Source organism: Nerophis ophidion, linkage group LG03, assembly GCF_033978795.1.
Source record: "Nerophis ophidion isolate RoL-2023_Sa linkage group LG03, RoL_Noph_v1.0, whole genome shotgun sequence".
In the NCBI taxonomy this organism is placed as follows: domain Eukaryota; kingdom Metazoa; phylum Chordata; class Actinopteri; order Syngnathiformes; family Syngnathidae; genus Nerophis; species Nerophis ophidion.
In genome coordinates, this window is record NC_084613.1 from 6,273,630 (window position 1) to 6,291,006 (window position 17,377).

The 17,377-nt window shown below is 41.0% G+C and overlaps 1 protein-coding gene across 3 annotated transcripts in view; it reads right to left on the reverse strand.

The window, feature by feature from the left end:
* Window positions 1–15,650: 15,650 nt before the first annotated feature.
* Window positions 15,651–17,377, reverse strand: part of LOC133549040 (cyclin-dependent kinase 8-like) — a 28,418-nt gene continuing 26,691 nt past the window's right edge. The window contains exon 3 of one of the 3 annotated variants that reach the window (XM_061894115.1): window positions 15,651–16,532. In XM_061894115.1, the coding sequence (XP_061750099.1) occupies window positions 16,224–16,532 (309 nt within the window). In that variant the 3' untranslated portion in view covers window positions 15,651–16,223. The remainder of the gene's footprint in view (window positions 16,533–17,377) is intronic. The other 2 variants (XM_061894113.1, XM_061894112.1) reach the window with 2 other exon arrangements.

Genomic DNA, 17,377 nt, shown 5'->3' on the forward strand with positions numbered 1-17,377 from the left:
TCAAATGTAACTTAAATACAAATTGAATGCCTCTTTTCTATTTGCAGCCTTCTGAGGTAAATATCAAAATAAACTTTTCCCACAGGCTAATAAATCATTTTAAAGTGAAATAACAATAAGGAATGAATCAAACATTCAAGCCTTGAAGTAGCAAGAGAAAATGCATGATGAAAACGTTAATTATTGCTCAGTTTGCTACACTAATTTGCTTTAACAACCTAATAGTACAAAATCAACTTTCAAAAAACAAACGGAAAAACATCACAGAAATAACGTTTAAAAAAAAAATGAGTGCCTCTTTTGTATTTGCAGCCTTCTGAAGTAAATATCAACATTAACTTTTTCCACTGGCTAATAAATTTGAAAATAAAATAACTAGGAGGTGGTCGGGGTTTGGTGGTAGCCGGGGTGTATATTGTAGCGTCCCGGAAGAGTTAGTGCTGCAAGGGGTTCTGGGTATTTGTCCTGTTGTGTTTCAGTGCGGTTGTTCTCCCGAATTGTGTTTGTCATTCTTGTTTGGTCAGGGTTCACAGTGTGGCGCATATTTGTAACAGTGTTAGAGTTGTTTATGTGGCCACTCTCAGTGTGACCTGTATGGCTGTTGATCAAATATGCCTTGCATTCACTTTTGTGTGTGTATGTACAAGCGGCATATGCTATGTGACTTGGCCGGCACGCTGTATGTATAGAGGAAAAGCGGACGTAACGACAAGTTGTGGAGAACGCTAAACGTAGTGCCTTGAAGGCACGACCCCAATATTGTTGTCCGGGGAGAAATTCTGGAGAATGGTTTTCCGGAGGGGCATTGAACTTTGGGAGTCTCCCGGGAAAATCAGGAGGGTTGGCAAGTATGAGTATAAGCAGTAAATGCGGCGTTAATACCGGCGGGCCAGCTCTAATGTTAATTTGATATTGCCTCAAGGGCCAAATGAAATAGATTTGGCCCTCGGGCCAGAGTTTGACACCCATGATCTAGGGAAACAAACAACACTTCTTTGGCAAGAAAGTTCCATTTGATGTTTCCATATCAACTTTATCTGAATCCCCTTGAGGTGTTTGTGCGGATTTGAGTCCTTTGGTTCCGCAGTCTGACTTTTCTGTTGCTATGGAGACAGCACTAATAATACAATCTGTAATTCCTGTTATTGTGTTTGTTGCACAATTTTAACTAAGAAGTCCGGATTCATCATATTTGCTTAATAATTGTATTAATACTTGCATTTTTTTTATTTTAGGCCAAAGTGATTTTTTTATGCCAAAGCTGAGGAGAGAGGATTCATTAGGTGTGGACAACATTAATAATTGTAAAATACCCACGTGAGTGTCAATGTGGAAGTGGATCACCCATAAAGTGATCAGAGCAAAGGGTGGCTACTTTGAAGAAACTACAAACCCCGTTTCCATATGAGTTGGGAAATTGTGTTAGATGTAAATATAAACAGAATACAATGATTTGCAAATCCTTTTCAATCCATAGTCAGTTGAATCTGCTACAAAGACAACATATTTGATGTTGAAACTCATAAACTTTTTTTTTTTTTTGCAAATAATAATTAACTTAGAATTTCATGGCTGCAACACGTGGCAAAGTAGTTGGGAAAGGGCATGTTCACCACTGTGTTACATCACCTTTTCTTTTAACAACACTCAATAAACGTTTGGGAACTGAGGAAACTAATTGTTGAAGCTTTGAAAATGGAATTCTTTCCCATTCTATAAAGCCACGCTGTTGTCACATGTGCTGAATGTCGCTTTGCATTATCTTGCTGAAATAAGCAGGGGCGTCCATGAAAAAGACGGCGCTTCGGTGACAACATATGTTGCTCCAAAACCTGTATGTACTTTTCAGCATTAATGGTGCCTTCACAGATGTGTAAGTTACCCATGCCTTGGGCACTAATGCACCCCCATACCATTTACACTTTGCGTCAATAACAGTATGGATGGTTCGCTTCCCCTTTGGTCCGGATGACACAATGTCGAATATTTCCAAAAACAATTAGAAATGTGGACTCGTCAGACCACAGAAAACTTTTCCACTTTGCATCAGTCCATCCTAGATGATCTCAGGCCCAGAGAAGCCGTCGGTGTTTCTGGATGTTGTTGATAAATGGCTTTCGGTTTTGCATAGGAGAGCTTTGACTCGCACTTAAAGATGTATCGACAAACTGTATTTAGTGACAGTGGTTTTCTGAAGTGTTCCTGAGCCCATGTGGTGATATCCTTTAGAGATTGATGTCGGTGTTGATACAGTGCTGTCTGAGGGATTGAAGGTCACGGTCATTCAATGTTGGTTTCCGGCCATGCCGCTTGCGTGGAGTGATTTCTCCAGATTCTCTGAACCTTTTGATGATATTATGGACCATAGATGTTGAAATCCCTAAATTTCTTGCAATTGCACTTTGAGAAACGTTGTTCTTAAACTGTTTGACTATTTGCTCACACAGTTGTGGACAAAGGGGTGTACCTCGCCCCATCCTTTCTTGTGGAAGACTGAGCATTTTTTGGGAAGCTGCTTTTATACCCAATCATGGCACCCACCTGTTCCCAATTAGCCTGCACACCTGTGGGATGTTCCACATAAGTGTTTGATGAGCACTCCTCAACTTTATCCGTATTTATTGCCACCTTTCCCAACTTCTTTGTCACGTGTTGCTGGCATCAAATTCGAAAGTTAATGATTATTTGCAACCAAAAAAAAAAGTTTATCAGTTTGAACATCAAATATGTTGTCTTTGTAGCATATTCAACTGAATATGGGTTGAAAAGGATTTGCAAATCATTGTATTCTGTTTATATTTACATCTAACACAATTTCCCAACATATATATATATATATATATACATAAATATTGGTTATTGTTATCGGCTAAAATGTGCGTTATTGTGCATCCCTAATAATTGCGGCCTGCAGTGGTGTACGGGGGTAGCATAACACCCCCATTATTTATTATCTTTGCAAAGACAATGTTTTTGTATGTCCCGGCAAGAAATCTGCCTTCAAAAGACTCCGGCTTATTAGTGATTCCTAAAGCCCCCCAAAAAAGTCTGCGGGCTATAGAGCGTTTTCCGTTTTGGCTCCAGTACTCTGGAATGCCCTCCCGGTAACAGTTCGAGATGCTACCTCAGTAGAAGCATTTAAGTCTCACCTTAAAACTCATCTGTATACTCTAGCCTTTAAATAGACCTCCTTTTTAGACCAGTTGATCTGCCGCTTCTTTTCTTTCTCCTATGTCCCCCCCTCCCTTGTGTCCGGTCCGATGACCATGGATGAAGTACTGGCTGTCCAGAGTCGAGACCCAGGATGGACCGCTCGCCTGTGTATCGGTTGGGGACATCTCTACGCTGCTGATCCGCCTCCGCTTGAGATGGTTTCCTGTGGACGGGACTCTCGCTGCTGTCTTGGATCCGCTTTGAACTGAACTCTCGCGGCTGTGTTGGAGCCACTATGGATTGAACTTTCACAGTATCATGTTAGACCCGCTCGACATCCATTGCTTTCGGTCCCCTAGAGGGGGGGGGGGGGGGGGGGGGTTGCCCACATCTGAGGTCCTCTCCAAGGTTTCTCATAGTCAGCATTGTCACTGGCGTCCCACTGGATGTGAATTCTCCCTGCCCACTGGGTGTGAGTTTTCCTTGCCCTTTTGTGGGTTCTTCCGAGGATGTTGTAGTCGTAATGATTTGTGCAGTCCTTTGAGACATTTGTGATTTGGGGCTATATAAATAAACATTGATTGATTGATTGACAGAATGGACTTGCTATGATTAAGAAAACCTCATTTCAGTAGGCCTTTCAAGTCATATCCAACAATTGTCGGCTGAGTTTCGTTTTGGAATGATTTCTGCTGGTGGTGTGCCTCCGCATTTTTTCCACGCAAAAAATGTGCCTCGGCTCAAAAAAAGGCTGAAAAACACTCCTCTCCTGGTCGCCAATGACGTGGTGCCTGATAAAAAACTGTCAACAAATGTGCAACCCGTCACCTTTTTCAAATCGAAACTCCTCCCAGTGCGTTTGTCGTTTCGGCTTCAAACTCGCACAGGAGAGAGATTGAACCCTTTTTATAATAAAACTGTCCACCAAAGTTTTGATAAGTTCTCCGGTTTGGATTTTACGCGCCTTCAAAAAACCCCTACGCAAAGTTTCCTAAAAAATGCATTTTTTGCCTCTTTAAACTGTAATTTGACCCCCTTAAAATGCTTCAAAGTGCAAGTTAAAGCCCTACTATGCAAAGCAAAAGCCATTTATCAACAACATCCAGAATCGTCGATCTGTAATTTCACCCCCTTAACATGCTTCAAAACTCACCAAATTTTACACACATATCAGGACTGGCAAAAACTGCCATCCAATAAAAAAACCAAACCCCAAAAATAAAAATTGCGCTTAGCGCCCCCTTGGAAAAAACCCAGACAAAACTGAATGTAACTTCTGTTACAAATGTCATAGAGACATGAAACAAAAACTTCTATGTAGGTCTGACTAAGATCGGGACTCGGGACACGGCGGCGGCGGCCAACGGCGGACCCGACCAGCTTTAATTACTATTATTATTATTATTATGGTACAATGTGGAAGGGGAGACGCAGATGCACTGCAGCGATAGATCACTTCCAGTAATCCACCTGGCGAGGGAGTGATGGTACAGTCCAACGAGCGGAGTCAGCATCACGTTACATAACCCCCATGGGGGAAGAACGCAACGCTGGGAGGATGCGGTAGTGTGGATGGCGGTGGGTGGGACACGGGGGGAGGGGCGAGGGATGGGGTTGGGTACCATGCAGTGGCACAACGCCAGCCATGTAAGCTGTGTGGGAGTGGAGGCTGTGTGCTAAGAATGTTATGTAACGCGGTGTCCGGCTCAATCCCACATCTTGCTGGTCGTCTACTCACACTATGGATTCTTCCTATGAGCAAATTAAGGCGTTCAAGGCACTGTGGGAGTTCCACAATAATGTACCCTGTTTGATTCGTTTGTAACCATGCCCAGAGGTGATCGTCTGGCCGATACGTACAGGTCATGAACCCATGAATTTCATTTTTCTTTCATCAATCAATCAATCAATGTTTATTTATATAGCCCTCAAATCACAAATGTCTCAAAGGACTGCACAAATCATTACGACTACAACATCCTCGGAAGAACCCACAAAAGGGCAAGGAAAACTCACACCCAGTGGGCAGGGAGAATTCACATCCAGTGGGACGCCAGTGACAATGCTGACTATGAGAAACCTTGGAGAGGACCTCAGATGTGGGCAACCCCCCCCCCCCCCCTCTAGGGGACCGAAAGCAATGGATGTCGAGCGGGTCTAACATGATACTGTGAAAGTTCAATCCATAGTGGCTCCAACACAGCCGCGAGAGTTCAGTTCAAGCGGATCCAAGACAGCAGCGAGAGTCCCGTCCACAGGAAACCATCTCAAGCGGATCAGCAGCGTAGAGATGTCCCCAACCGATACAGGCGAGCGGTCCATCCTGGGTCCCGACGACATCTGACATCACATGGAACAAAGATAAGACCTTCTGTGGTCAGATGAAACAAAAACGGAGCTGTTTGGCCACAATGCCCAGATAAATCCATCCATCCATTCATCCATCCATCCATCATCTTCCGCTTATCCGAGGTCGGGTCGCGGGGGCAGCAGCCCAAGCAGGGAAACCCAGACTTCCCTCTCCCCAGCCACTTCGTCTAGCTCTTCCCGGGGGATCCCGAGGCGTTCCCAGACATAGTCTTCCCAACGTGTCCTGGGTCTTCCCCGTGGCCTCCTACCGGTTGGACGTGCCCTAAACACCTCCCTAGGGAGGCGTTCGGGTGGCATCCTGACCAGATGCCCGAACCACCTCATCTGGCTCCTCTCCATGTGGAGGAGCAGCGGCTTTACTTTGAGTTCCTCCCGGATGGCAGAGCTTCTCACCCTATCTCTAAGGGAGAGACCTGGAAACTCATTTGGGCCGCTTGTACCCGTGATCTTATCCTTTCGGTCATGACCCAAAGCTCATGACCATAGGTGAGGATGGGAACGCAGATCGACCGGTAAATTGAGAGCTTTGCCTTCCGGCTCAGCTCCTTCTTCACCACAACGGATCGGTACAACGTCCGCATTACTGAAGACGCCGCACCGATCCGCCTGTCGATCTCACCATCCACTCTTCCCTCACTCGTGAACAAGACTCCTAGGTACTTGAACTCCTCCACTTGGGGCAGGGTCTCCCCCCCCCAACCCGGAGATGGCATGCCCAGATACAGTGGGGCAAAAAAAGTATTTAGTCAGCCAGCGATTGTGCAAGTTCTCCCACTTCAAAGGATGACAGAGGTCTGTAATTTTCATCATAGGTACAGAATGTGAAAAAAATAATCCAGGAATTCACATTGGAGGAATTTTAAAGAATTTATTTGTAAATTATGGTGGAAAATAAGTATTTGGTCAACCATTCAAAGGAGGTTTTGGCTCAAAATCTCACGATACATGGCCCCATTCGTTCTTTCCTTAACACGGATCAATCGTCCTGTCCCCCTAGCAGAAAAACAGCCCCAAAGCATGATGTTTCCACCCCCTTGCTTCACAGTAGGTATGGTGTTCTTGGGATGCAACTCAGTATTCTTCTCCCTCCGAACACCACCAGTTGAGTTTATACCAAAAAGTTCTATTTTGCTTCCATCTGACCACATGACATTCTCCCAATCCTCTGCTGTATCATCCATGTATCCATTTTGGTATAAACTCAACTGGTCGTGTTTGGAGGAAGAAGAATACTGAGTTGCATCCCAAGAACACCATACCTACTGTGAAGCATGGGGGTGGAAACATCATGCTTTGGGGCTGTTTTTCTGCTAAAGGGGACAGGACGATTGATCCGTGTTAAGGAAAGAATGAATGGGGCCATGTGTCGTGGGATTTTGAGCCAAAACCTCCTTTGAATGGTTGACCAAATACTTATTTTCCACAAATAAATTCTTTAAAATTCCTACAATGTGAATTCCTGGGTTTTTTTTTTTTTCACATTCTGTCTCTCACAGTTGAAGTGTACCTATGATGAAAATTACAGACCTCTGTCATCCTTTGAAGTGGGAGAACTTGCACAATCGCTGGCTGACTAAATACTTTTTTGCCCCACTGTATATGTTTGGAGGAGAAAGGGTGAGGCCTATAATCCCAGGAGCACCAAGTCTACCGTCAAGCATGGTGGTGGTAGTATTACGCTCTGGGCCTGTTTTGCTGCCAATGGAACTGCTGCTTTAAATGGGGCAATGAAAAAGGAGGATTAGCTCCAAATTCTTCAGGACAACCTACCTAAATCATCAGCCCGGAGGTTGGGTTTTGGGCGAAGTTAGGTGTTCCAAAAGGACACCTCAAAAGTGGTAAAGGAATGGCTAAATCAGGCTAGAATGAAGTTTTTAAAATGGCCTTCCCAAAGTCCTGAATTAACAGTGTGGACAATGCTGAAGAAACAAGTCCATGTCAGAAAAGCAACACATTTAGCTGAACTGCAGCAATTTTGTGTGTGAAAAATGTAAGCAGAAGCTTGTGGATGGCTACCAAAAGCGCCTTATTGCAGTTAAACTTGCCGAAAGGACATGTGAGCAAATATGAACATTGCTGTACGTATACTTTTGATTGCTCACATTTTCAGTAATAGATTCATAAAAGAAGAAAACTTCATGAATGTTTTTTTGTGAGCAACAAGTATGTGCTCCAATCACTACATCACAAAAAAAAAAAATGATTGGAAAGTCGAGACAGCCATGACATCATCTTCTTTACAGGTGTACGTACACTTTGGACCAGGATTGTATACCTGAGTACTTCAAAGGGGACATAAGATGATTCTAAAATCCATTTGCAGTAACACACTTCCTTCCTTTTGGTCTAGACCAGGGGTCACCAACCGTAAGGACCAGATGAGTCGCCCGCTGGCCTGTTCTAAAAATAGCTCAAATAGCAGCACTTACCAGTGAGCTGCCTCTATTTTTTAAATTGTATTTATTTACTAGCAAGCTGGTCTCGCTTTGCTCGACATTTTTAATTCTAAGAGAGACAAAACTCAAATAGAATTTGAAAATCCAAGAAAATATTTTAAAGACTTGGTCTTTACTTGTTTGAATAAATTCATTTATTTTTTTACTTTGCTTCTTACAACTTTCAGAAAGACAATTTTAGAGAAAAAATACAAGCTTAAAAATTATTTTAGGATTTTTAAACCTTTTTACCTTTTAAATTCCTTCCTCTTCTTTCCTGACAATTTTAATCAATGTTCAAGTAATTTTTTTTTTTTTTATTGTAAAGAATAATAAATACATTTTGATTTAATTCTTCATTTTAGCTTCTGTTTTTTCGACGAAAAATATTCGTGAAATATTTCTTCAAACTTATTATGATTAAAATTCCGAAAAAATATTCTGGCAAATCGAGAAAATATTTAGATTCAAATTTAAATCTTATATCAAAGTCTTTTGAATTTATTTTAAAAAATTTGTTCTGGAAAATCTAGAAGAAATAATTATTTGTCTTTGTTAGAAATATAGCTTTGTCCAATTTGTTATATATTCTAACAAAGTGTAGATTGGATTTTAACCTATTTAAAACATGTCATGAAAATTTTAAAATTAATTTTAACCAGGAAAAATTACTAGTGATGTTCCATAAATTCATTTTTTAATTTTTTCAAAAAGAATCAATTTAACTAGTCTTTTTTTTTGGTTGAATTTTAAAGAGTCCAAATTGAAGATAAACTATGTTTCAAAATTTAATTTTCATTTTTTTCCCATTTTCTTCTCTTTTAAACTGTTCAATTAAGTGTTTTTTTCATCATTTATTCTCTACAAAAAACCTTCCTTAAAAGTACAAAAAAATGTACTACGGAATGACGGAAAGAAATACCCATTTATTTATATATATATATATATATATATATATATATATATATATATATATATATATATATATATATATATATATATATATATATATAATACATACATATATATATATATATATATATATATATATATATATATATATATATATATATATATATATATATATAGACTTAATTGTTAAAGGTATATTGAGCAAATTGGCCATTTCTGGCAATTTATTTAAGTGTGTATCAAACTGGTAGCCCTTCGCATTATTCAGTACCCAAGAAGTAGCTCTTGGTTTCAAAAAGGTTGGTGACCCCTGATCTAGCTAATAGACCCTAACCCTAACCCTAACCCTAATAAGAGCCGTATAATATTTTTTTAACACTGAACACAACTAAACGCGTGCATTTTTAAGTAAGACCAACATTTCTAGAGTATAATAAGTCTCTTATTCTTTGTAATAACTTTGTTATTCTGAAGCTAACAGTGGAGGGGGCGTGACCTGCGGGCCTGCAGCGAAGTAGGGATGTTGCCAGGACCGGCCTCGAAATCAGCAACATGTGCGTAGATGGCCCACCTGGGCCTTTTTACCTAATCACCTGTCGTTCTGTAGAGACGGGGTTGGGGGCTGGAGCTAGAGTGCGAGCCAGACCGAAAGAGAAAAAGACAATTGCTGGAAAGCAACTCAGAGACTTGTTGAAAAAAAAAAAAAATATTGTAACCCTGAAACAGGCTCTTGTGTCGGTGCTTGGTGGTCTGAAGAACCCCCAGGAGGGCAAGTCCTAAACTAACCAATAATAAATAAATCACTTCTTACCATTAATGCAACTTCTTGAACAAGTTCGGTAGAAAAAAAGCATGGATGGATTCAAATGCATGAGCATGTTTTATATTTTGAAGGTTATTTTTAACAAATGAAATTATTCGTTACTTATCGTGTTAAGCAACGTCAGCTCAGATTTATCCGAGAGCCAGATGCAGTCTTCAAAAGTGCCACATCTGGCTCTAGAGCCATAGGTTCCCTACCCCTGGTGTAGATCGTGTGTACATTTTGCTCCACAGTCACATTTATAACCCGGTTTTTTGAGTTTTGCCTATTTTTGTAGCGAACTGGATCTTTGAGAGCTGCCACGGACTGCTGGGGAAGTTCCAGAGCAGACAAAGACAGAACGAGCCAGTCAATCAGAGGTCCTGCCCTTAAATCTCTGACCTCAACTTGTCCAAGTCTATTTACAGACCGGTCAACATCTGTTAGTCCCATAAGTCCTCCTTCAATCCTGTGAACTTGAATTCTACAGTTCTGCTTCCACCTCCAGTTACCAGCATGCTTCATGTAGGATTGTAGAACAAGTGGTTTTATGACGGACTTCATGGTCCTGAACTATAATACCTATACCAATATTATCATCCAGTTCCTAATTAGCGGTAATTTTACCTTTGGTCATGTCAGCTGTGCAAATAAGTTAACTAGAGAGTGGGTATTGTAATCCTAGAGTCAATAACACGCAGACCTCGGTGCGACTCCAGATCCAGACCTCTTCCTATAGGACAGGGGTAGGGAACCTATGGCTCTAGAGCCAGATGTGGCTCTTTTGATGACTGCATCTGGCTCTCGGATAAATCGTTGCTTAAAACGATAAGTAATGAATAATTCCACTTGTAATCACAGTGTTAAAAATAATGTTAAAAATATAAAACGTTCTCATGCATTTTTAATCCATCCGTTTTCTACCGCACCTGTTCAAGAAGTTGCGTTAACGGTAAGAAGTCATTTATTTATTATTGGTTAGTGTGGGGCTTGCCCTCCTGGGGGTTCTTCGGATCACCAAGCACCGACATGAGAGCCTGTTTCAGGGTTACAATATTGTTTTATTTTTCAACAAAACTCTGAGTTGCTTTCCAGCAATTGTCTTTCCAGTCTCTCCTCCTGGTTGCTGCTTATAACAGAGCGACAGGTGATTAGATAACAAGGCCCAGCTGGGCCATCTACGCACCTGTCGCTGATTTCGAAGCCGGTCCTGGCACATCCCATTTCGCTGCAAGCCCGCAGGCCACGCCCCCTCCACCGTTAGCTTCAGAATAACAAAGTTATTACAAAGAATAAGAGACCTATTACACTCTAGAAATGGTTTTACTTAAAAATGCACGTGTTTAGTTTTGTTCAGTGTTAAAAAATAAAATATATGGCTCTTACGGAAATATATTTTGAAATATTTGGCTTTTATGGCTCTCTCAGCCAAAAATGTTCCCGACCCCTGCTATAGGACTATTAGACCTATACAATGAAACCTCGATTTTCAAACATCTCTATATGCGATCCTACGGTTTTTGAACCTTTACATTGCGCCAAAAATGCTTATGCGTGCGAATCTTGTTGAACGACCATTTCATTCATTCATTACTTTTGCATGCCATCTTTTTGAAGAGGCGGAGCCCCGAGGTCACATTCTGTACACACGGGCGTGGCCATTTCCAAGAACTTCAAAGGCGAGCTTTACTTATGACTTGTGTATTTCCACACTTGTCTGTGAACCGGTCTTAGAGAACACTTAGTTTGATCAGAAATGCTTTAAATATGTCCAAACCCTCACAGTCTCGTTGTATAACTTCGGGTTACTAGGCAACCGCTCTGACCTACAGTTTGAGCTAGTTAGCCTGCAGTTTGCACCACCTTCAGTTCGAGGAATTTATCAGCTTTATTCCACATGATGTCTTTAATTGTGATGAGACCGAAAAAGATGCCAAAGCGTGGCTTTATTACAGCAAAGGAAGGCACTACCGAGACACTGGCCGATGAAGGATGGCCTGATACTACTAGATTGTGTTAATGCAGTGGTTCTTAACCTTGTTGGAGGTTCCGAACCCCACCAGTTTCAAACGCGCATTCACCCAACCCTTCTTTTGTGAAAAATAAAATGTGTTTTTTTCTAATTCAAGTCAAAGTTATATGTTGTTTTTTTTCATGGTGTACAAAATGAACCTTGCATGGACTCACAACAAATTACACAACTGCAAATCAGTGTGACTTCTGCTGTTGCCGTATCCATAATACGCCGATATGGAGAAGTTTTTATTTACACCATGAGTTTGTCCTTGCCGGATACCAGCAGGGCCGAGTCATTCACACAAAAGTCTCGTTGGTGCACTCCAAAACGTTAACCAGTATATTGCTATAGGCAAAAAACAAAAACGGAAAATAATTTTACCTTGTGGGTGCGACTATTTGTGGCATTGTTGAACACTCTGGGAGTTTCGGAGTGATAAAGAATCAGCGGCTTCACGTAGTCACCGCTAGCGTTAGCACAAATGTGAGGCCATCTCTCATTGGGTGTCGTTAGTTCCTTCTCCTTCGCTGAGATAAAAGTCTGCTGTGGAATTGGTTTTCGGTCTCATCACAATTAAACACTTAAAGTGGAACAAAGATCCATTCACTGATAAAATACTCAAACTAAAAGGGCCGCAAGCCAAAGGGACAGAAAATAGCTTGAACGTTAGCTCTAGCAAACGAGCAAAACTTTGAGTGTTTGGACTAGGGTTCCGGAAACTTTCCGGAAATTTACCACGGAAGTTAAGCTCAGGAAGTTTGGAAATTTTGACCTTTTTTGATTATTCAAAGTTGGACACCGTCTATGGGAACGAATGAGAATATGTGGGAATGAATGGGGAATTCCAATAATTACCTTTTTTCAGTGATGTACCCCCTGTGAACATTTTTTTAATTCAAGTACCCCTTAATCAGAGCAAAGCATTTTTGCTTGAAAAAGAGATAAATAAGTAAAATACAGCACTATGTCATCAGTTTCTGATTTATTAAATTGTATAAAAGTGCAAAATATTGCTCATTTGTAGTGGTCTTTCTTGAGATATGTGGAAAAAAAGATATGAAAATAACTAAAATCGTGTTGAAATATAAACGAGTGATTCAAATATAAATAAAGATTTCTACACATAGAAGTAATCATCAACTTAAAGTGCCCTCTTTGGGGATTGTAATAGAGATCCATGTACTTAATTCTAAACATTTCTTCACAAAAAAAAGAAATGTTTAACATCTGTCAGGTTCAAACACTGATGACATCTATTAATCAGACAAGAAGCAAGGAACCATGCAGGGACAGAGTTTAATTTAGCTCATGAGGAGAACGCATGGCGCTGCACACTTAGTCACGGTCTCACCCTACGCTCTAAAGTTCAGCTCCCGCGTCCCTGTTTTTATTCAGAGTTCCATAGAACTCTGAATAAAACAAAGATAACATCTGTGGCTGAGGCCATCCCTCAGACAAGAAGTTTTGTCCTTGCATAGATTAGAAAAAGTCACTTGATCACAATTGCTAATAACTAAAGCAACAGACTTTTAGCATACTAAAGTTAGTGTGATAATATATATACATAATTATTCTAACACATCAATATTTATGGAACATGTCCATAAAAAAATCTAGCTGTCAACACTGAATATTGTATTGTTGCATTTATTTTCGCAGTTTATGAACTTACATTCATATTTTGTTGAAGTATTATTCAATAAATATATTTACAAAATATTTTAGAATTGTTGCTATTTTTTAGAATATATTTTTTAGAAATCTCACGTCCCCCTTGGCATACCTTCAAGTACCCCCAGGGGTATGCGTACCCCCATTTGAGAACCACTGTATTATGGGGCACTTGTCTATTTGCAGCTGCATCTTTCTGCCATACCTGACGTAGCACTTTGCACACTATTTGCTAATGTACACCGCCTTTCCGCCGACATTGTGTCACGTCTGTGGGATCATGTTTTGTTCTGGTCAGGTTTCGGTTTTGTTTTTTGGACATTCAGTTCCTGTTCCTGCACTTCCTTGTTTGTCTTATTACCATAGCAACTCATTACTTTTCACCTTGTCCTCATGTCACGCCCCTGTCCTCATGTCTCACGCCTGTTTGCACTTATCATAGCTATTATTTAAACCTGTAGTTGCCAGGTGGTCAGCCTGGCGACTTTACACATACCTCCTTCATGCCATGCCATGCCACGTAGGTTTTTGGTTTGTTTAGTTCTGCCTTTGTGCTTTGTTTGTTTTCATAGTCTAGTTTTGTACCGCCATTGCGCGCGCCTTTTGTTTACCTTTTTTTTACCTTTTTACCTTCATTCACGCCTTGCTCGTGCCAACTTTCCTTTGCGTCGGAAAAACAATCCACCTCATAGTCCTACTCTTGACACATTGGTTGGGGTGAAATGTCTCCACACATCAGATGGTGTTTATATTTATTTATTCTTGTAAAAGTGCAAGTTAAAGCTCTACTATGCCAAGCGAAAGCCATTTATCAACAACATCCAGAAACGGCGATCTGTAATTTCACCCCCTTAACATGCTTCAAAACTCACCAAATTTTACACGCACATCAGGACTGGCAAAAATTGCCATCTAATAAAAAACCAAACCCCTAAAGTCATTATTGCGCTTTGGCGCCCCCTAAGAAAAAACCCTGACAAAACTGCTTGTAACTTCTGTTAGGAATGTCGGAGACACATGCAACAAAATCTTCTATGTAGGTCTGACTTAGACCACGGCTTGGCAGCGGCCAAAGGCGGACCCGACCAACGCTGCTTGTATCTTTAATATTTATTTATTCTTGTAAAAGACTAATGCAATGCCACACACAGCTATAAATAGTCAGCTAAACAATTGGAGTAGTCTTTAAAAACATTTGACTGATGGACAAATGAATAAAAATAGGCCAGAGGAATAAATGAAGAGTCAATCAGCATGCTAAATCAAACTATAAGCTACATTCTTGTGTGACAACAGAATGGCTAGCAGATGACGGAGATAGATATCTTTTTATATCCTAGTCATGTTTTAAAACAGCTAAGTGTTGGGCGTACGTAGGCCTTGATAGTTGGGATGTAACTAGCAACAATAACACTCTCTTATCTAAAATGTCCCAGGCTGAGAAGGACAATAGAAAGAGTGAGAGGGAAAGAAGAGGCGAAACTTCCATAGTAGGATTAGATCAATTTGGGCAATGTGATTGAAAGGTTGTTGTATCTCGATTGATCTCCCAAGGCTTTGGTAATAAAATATCAAAATGAGCAACTCTGCCCGGGATTCATTTATAACCAGCTTATGTGTCATCGAACCAACCGGCAGAAGACCGGGGTCAAACGTAAAACAGAACAGAAGGCAGAGGAAACTACACCTTTTCATTTACCTTTTGCTACTTGAACTTTACACATCACAAAAAAGGTCAATTCGGATCGCTAACGGTGTTAGCATAAATGAATGGGATTTAACGTAGACAGAAGTAGCATCACGGGTAACGGAGAAATATTTTGGGTTCATTAAGAAACTGTGGTGGTACATAAACCTAGCTAGCTAGAGATATTGTCCTAAAAATCATTGAACAAGTACAGGAATAGCTAGCTAGCTTGAGTGGAAGTCTGCTGGCGTAGTCTCCAGTCATACAGTAACGAGCAACTACACCTTTATTACACTTAAATACCATGGATCAAATATATTTACCCCAGTTATATCATCAACACTTACCAGTCCTTGGGCTCAAATACTAGTGTATTGATTAACAAGTTGAAAAACTTGTTCGGGTGTTAGCATTTAGTGGTCAATTGTACGGAATATGTACTGTACTGTGCAATCTACTAATACAAGTATCAATCAATCAATCAAAAAAGGCCTCAATACCCCTGCTGTAGTGTGTAGCATGCTGGCAATTATCTGGGCATGTGATGGAGGAATGCACAGTGCAGGGTCGAAATTCTACTGAATTTGCATGAAATCAGGTTGTTTTAGCTAATAATATTGCTGCAAGGTCTAGCATGGTGCATTCAATGTGTATTCCCATTTATTTCCAGTTAATCCCGCTGCTGCTCCCGAGCCTTGGAACGACCTACCTCGGAGTGTTAGACAAGCCTCCTCTCTTCCTGTTTTTAATCAAAATCTCTCTAAAAAACATACTTTTATTCCTTGGCTTTTAACACTGAGTGATATCCACCCTGCAATGTTTTTATGTTTTATTTATTAATTTTTTTTATCATGTTCTGTTTGTGTTGTGTTGTTTGCTTGGTTCTCGTATTATCTTTTAACCTGACCGTTGTACAGCACTTTGTGGCAAATTTTAAATGTGCTTTATAAATAAAGTTGATTTGATTTGATTTGAATTCCCATGGAAAGTTTCCAGCTTTGAATATTCCCGGAATTTTGCAACCCTAGTTTGGACACATTTAAAGCCTGAATCTGATCACACAAACTAAACTCTAAAACCGAAAAGGTCGCAAATAAAGGCGCTGGTATATCGAGCTGTCTATTGCTTTCCAAAGTAGGAAACCTCCAGCAAATGCATCAGAACAAAAATGGTGGTTTAAGGCTGATTTGACTCTTCTTGAACAAGTTCTAACCAGTCTGTGTGTCCGAGAGTTTTAGTTTGTCCCCAAATATGGCGACAAGACCAAAGCACTGCGTAGAAGGGAAGAGCTTTTAGACAGAGTCGTGGGAAAGTGGAGTACCAGGAGCTAATAAAACAGCTCACCAGATCCCGGTGGAGCACCCAGTTGGCATGGAGGTAATGGATCCCATCCAGGATCTGATACAAAAGAGACTTGACCATCCCTCGGGGCAGCTGCATAGGCTTCTTGTTGGCTTTGGAGGCTCGATGGAACTTGATGATATGCTGAAAGAAACCATGACAAGATACTTACAGTACAGTAAAACAGGTCCTAAACCATAGGTGTCAAACTCTGGCCCGCCATGTAATTTCATTTGGCCCTTGAGGCAATATCAAATTAACATTAGAGCTGGCCCGCCAGTGTTATTCCCCGATTTCCCGGGAGACTCTTGAATTTCAGTGCCCCTCCCGAAAATCAATGAATGGGGGTGTGCCTGTCATCAAGTCTGTTTTTTTCTCCTCACAAACGTAATATATGTGGCTTCTACATACTTGATCAACAGCCATACAGGTCACACTGAGGGTGGCCATATAAACAACTTTAACACTGTTACAAATATGCGCCACACGGTGAACCCACACCAAACAAGAATGACCAACACATTTCGGGAGAACATCCGCACCGTTGATTGGCAATACTAAATTGGCCCTAGTGTGTGAATGTGGGTGTGAATGTTGTCCGTCTATCTGTGTTGGCCCTGCGATAAGGTGGCGACTTGTCCAGGGTGCACCCCGCCTCCCGCCCGATTGTAGCTGAGATAGGCGCCAGCACCCCCCGCGACCCCAAAAGGGAATAAGCGGTAGAAAATGGATGGATGGATGGATCCGCACCGTAACACAACATAAACACAACAGAACAAATACCCAAAACCCCTTGCAGCACTAACTATGCACCTTAGGAGGAGCTGCTCCAATTTTGTTGTTCTTTGAACTTGTTCATTGCAATAATGACAATAAAACTCTATTCTATTCTATTCTATTCTATTCTAACTCTTCCGGACCGCTACAATATACAACCCCCTCCCCGCTACCAACAAACCCCGCCCCTTTAACCCCACCCACCTGAGCCC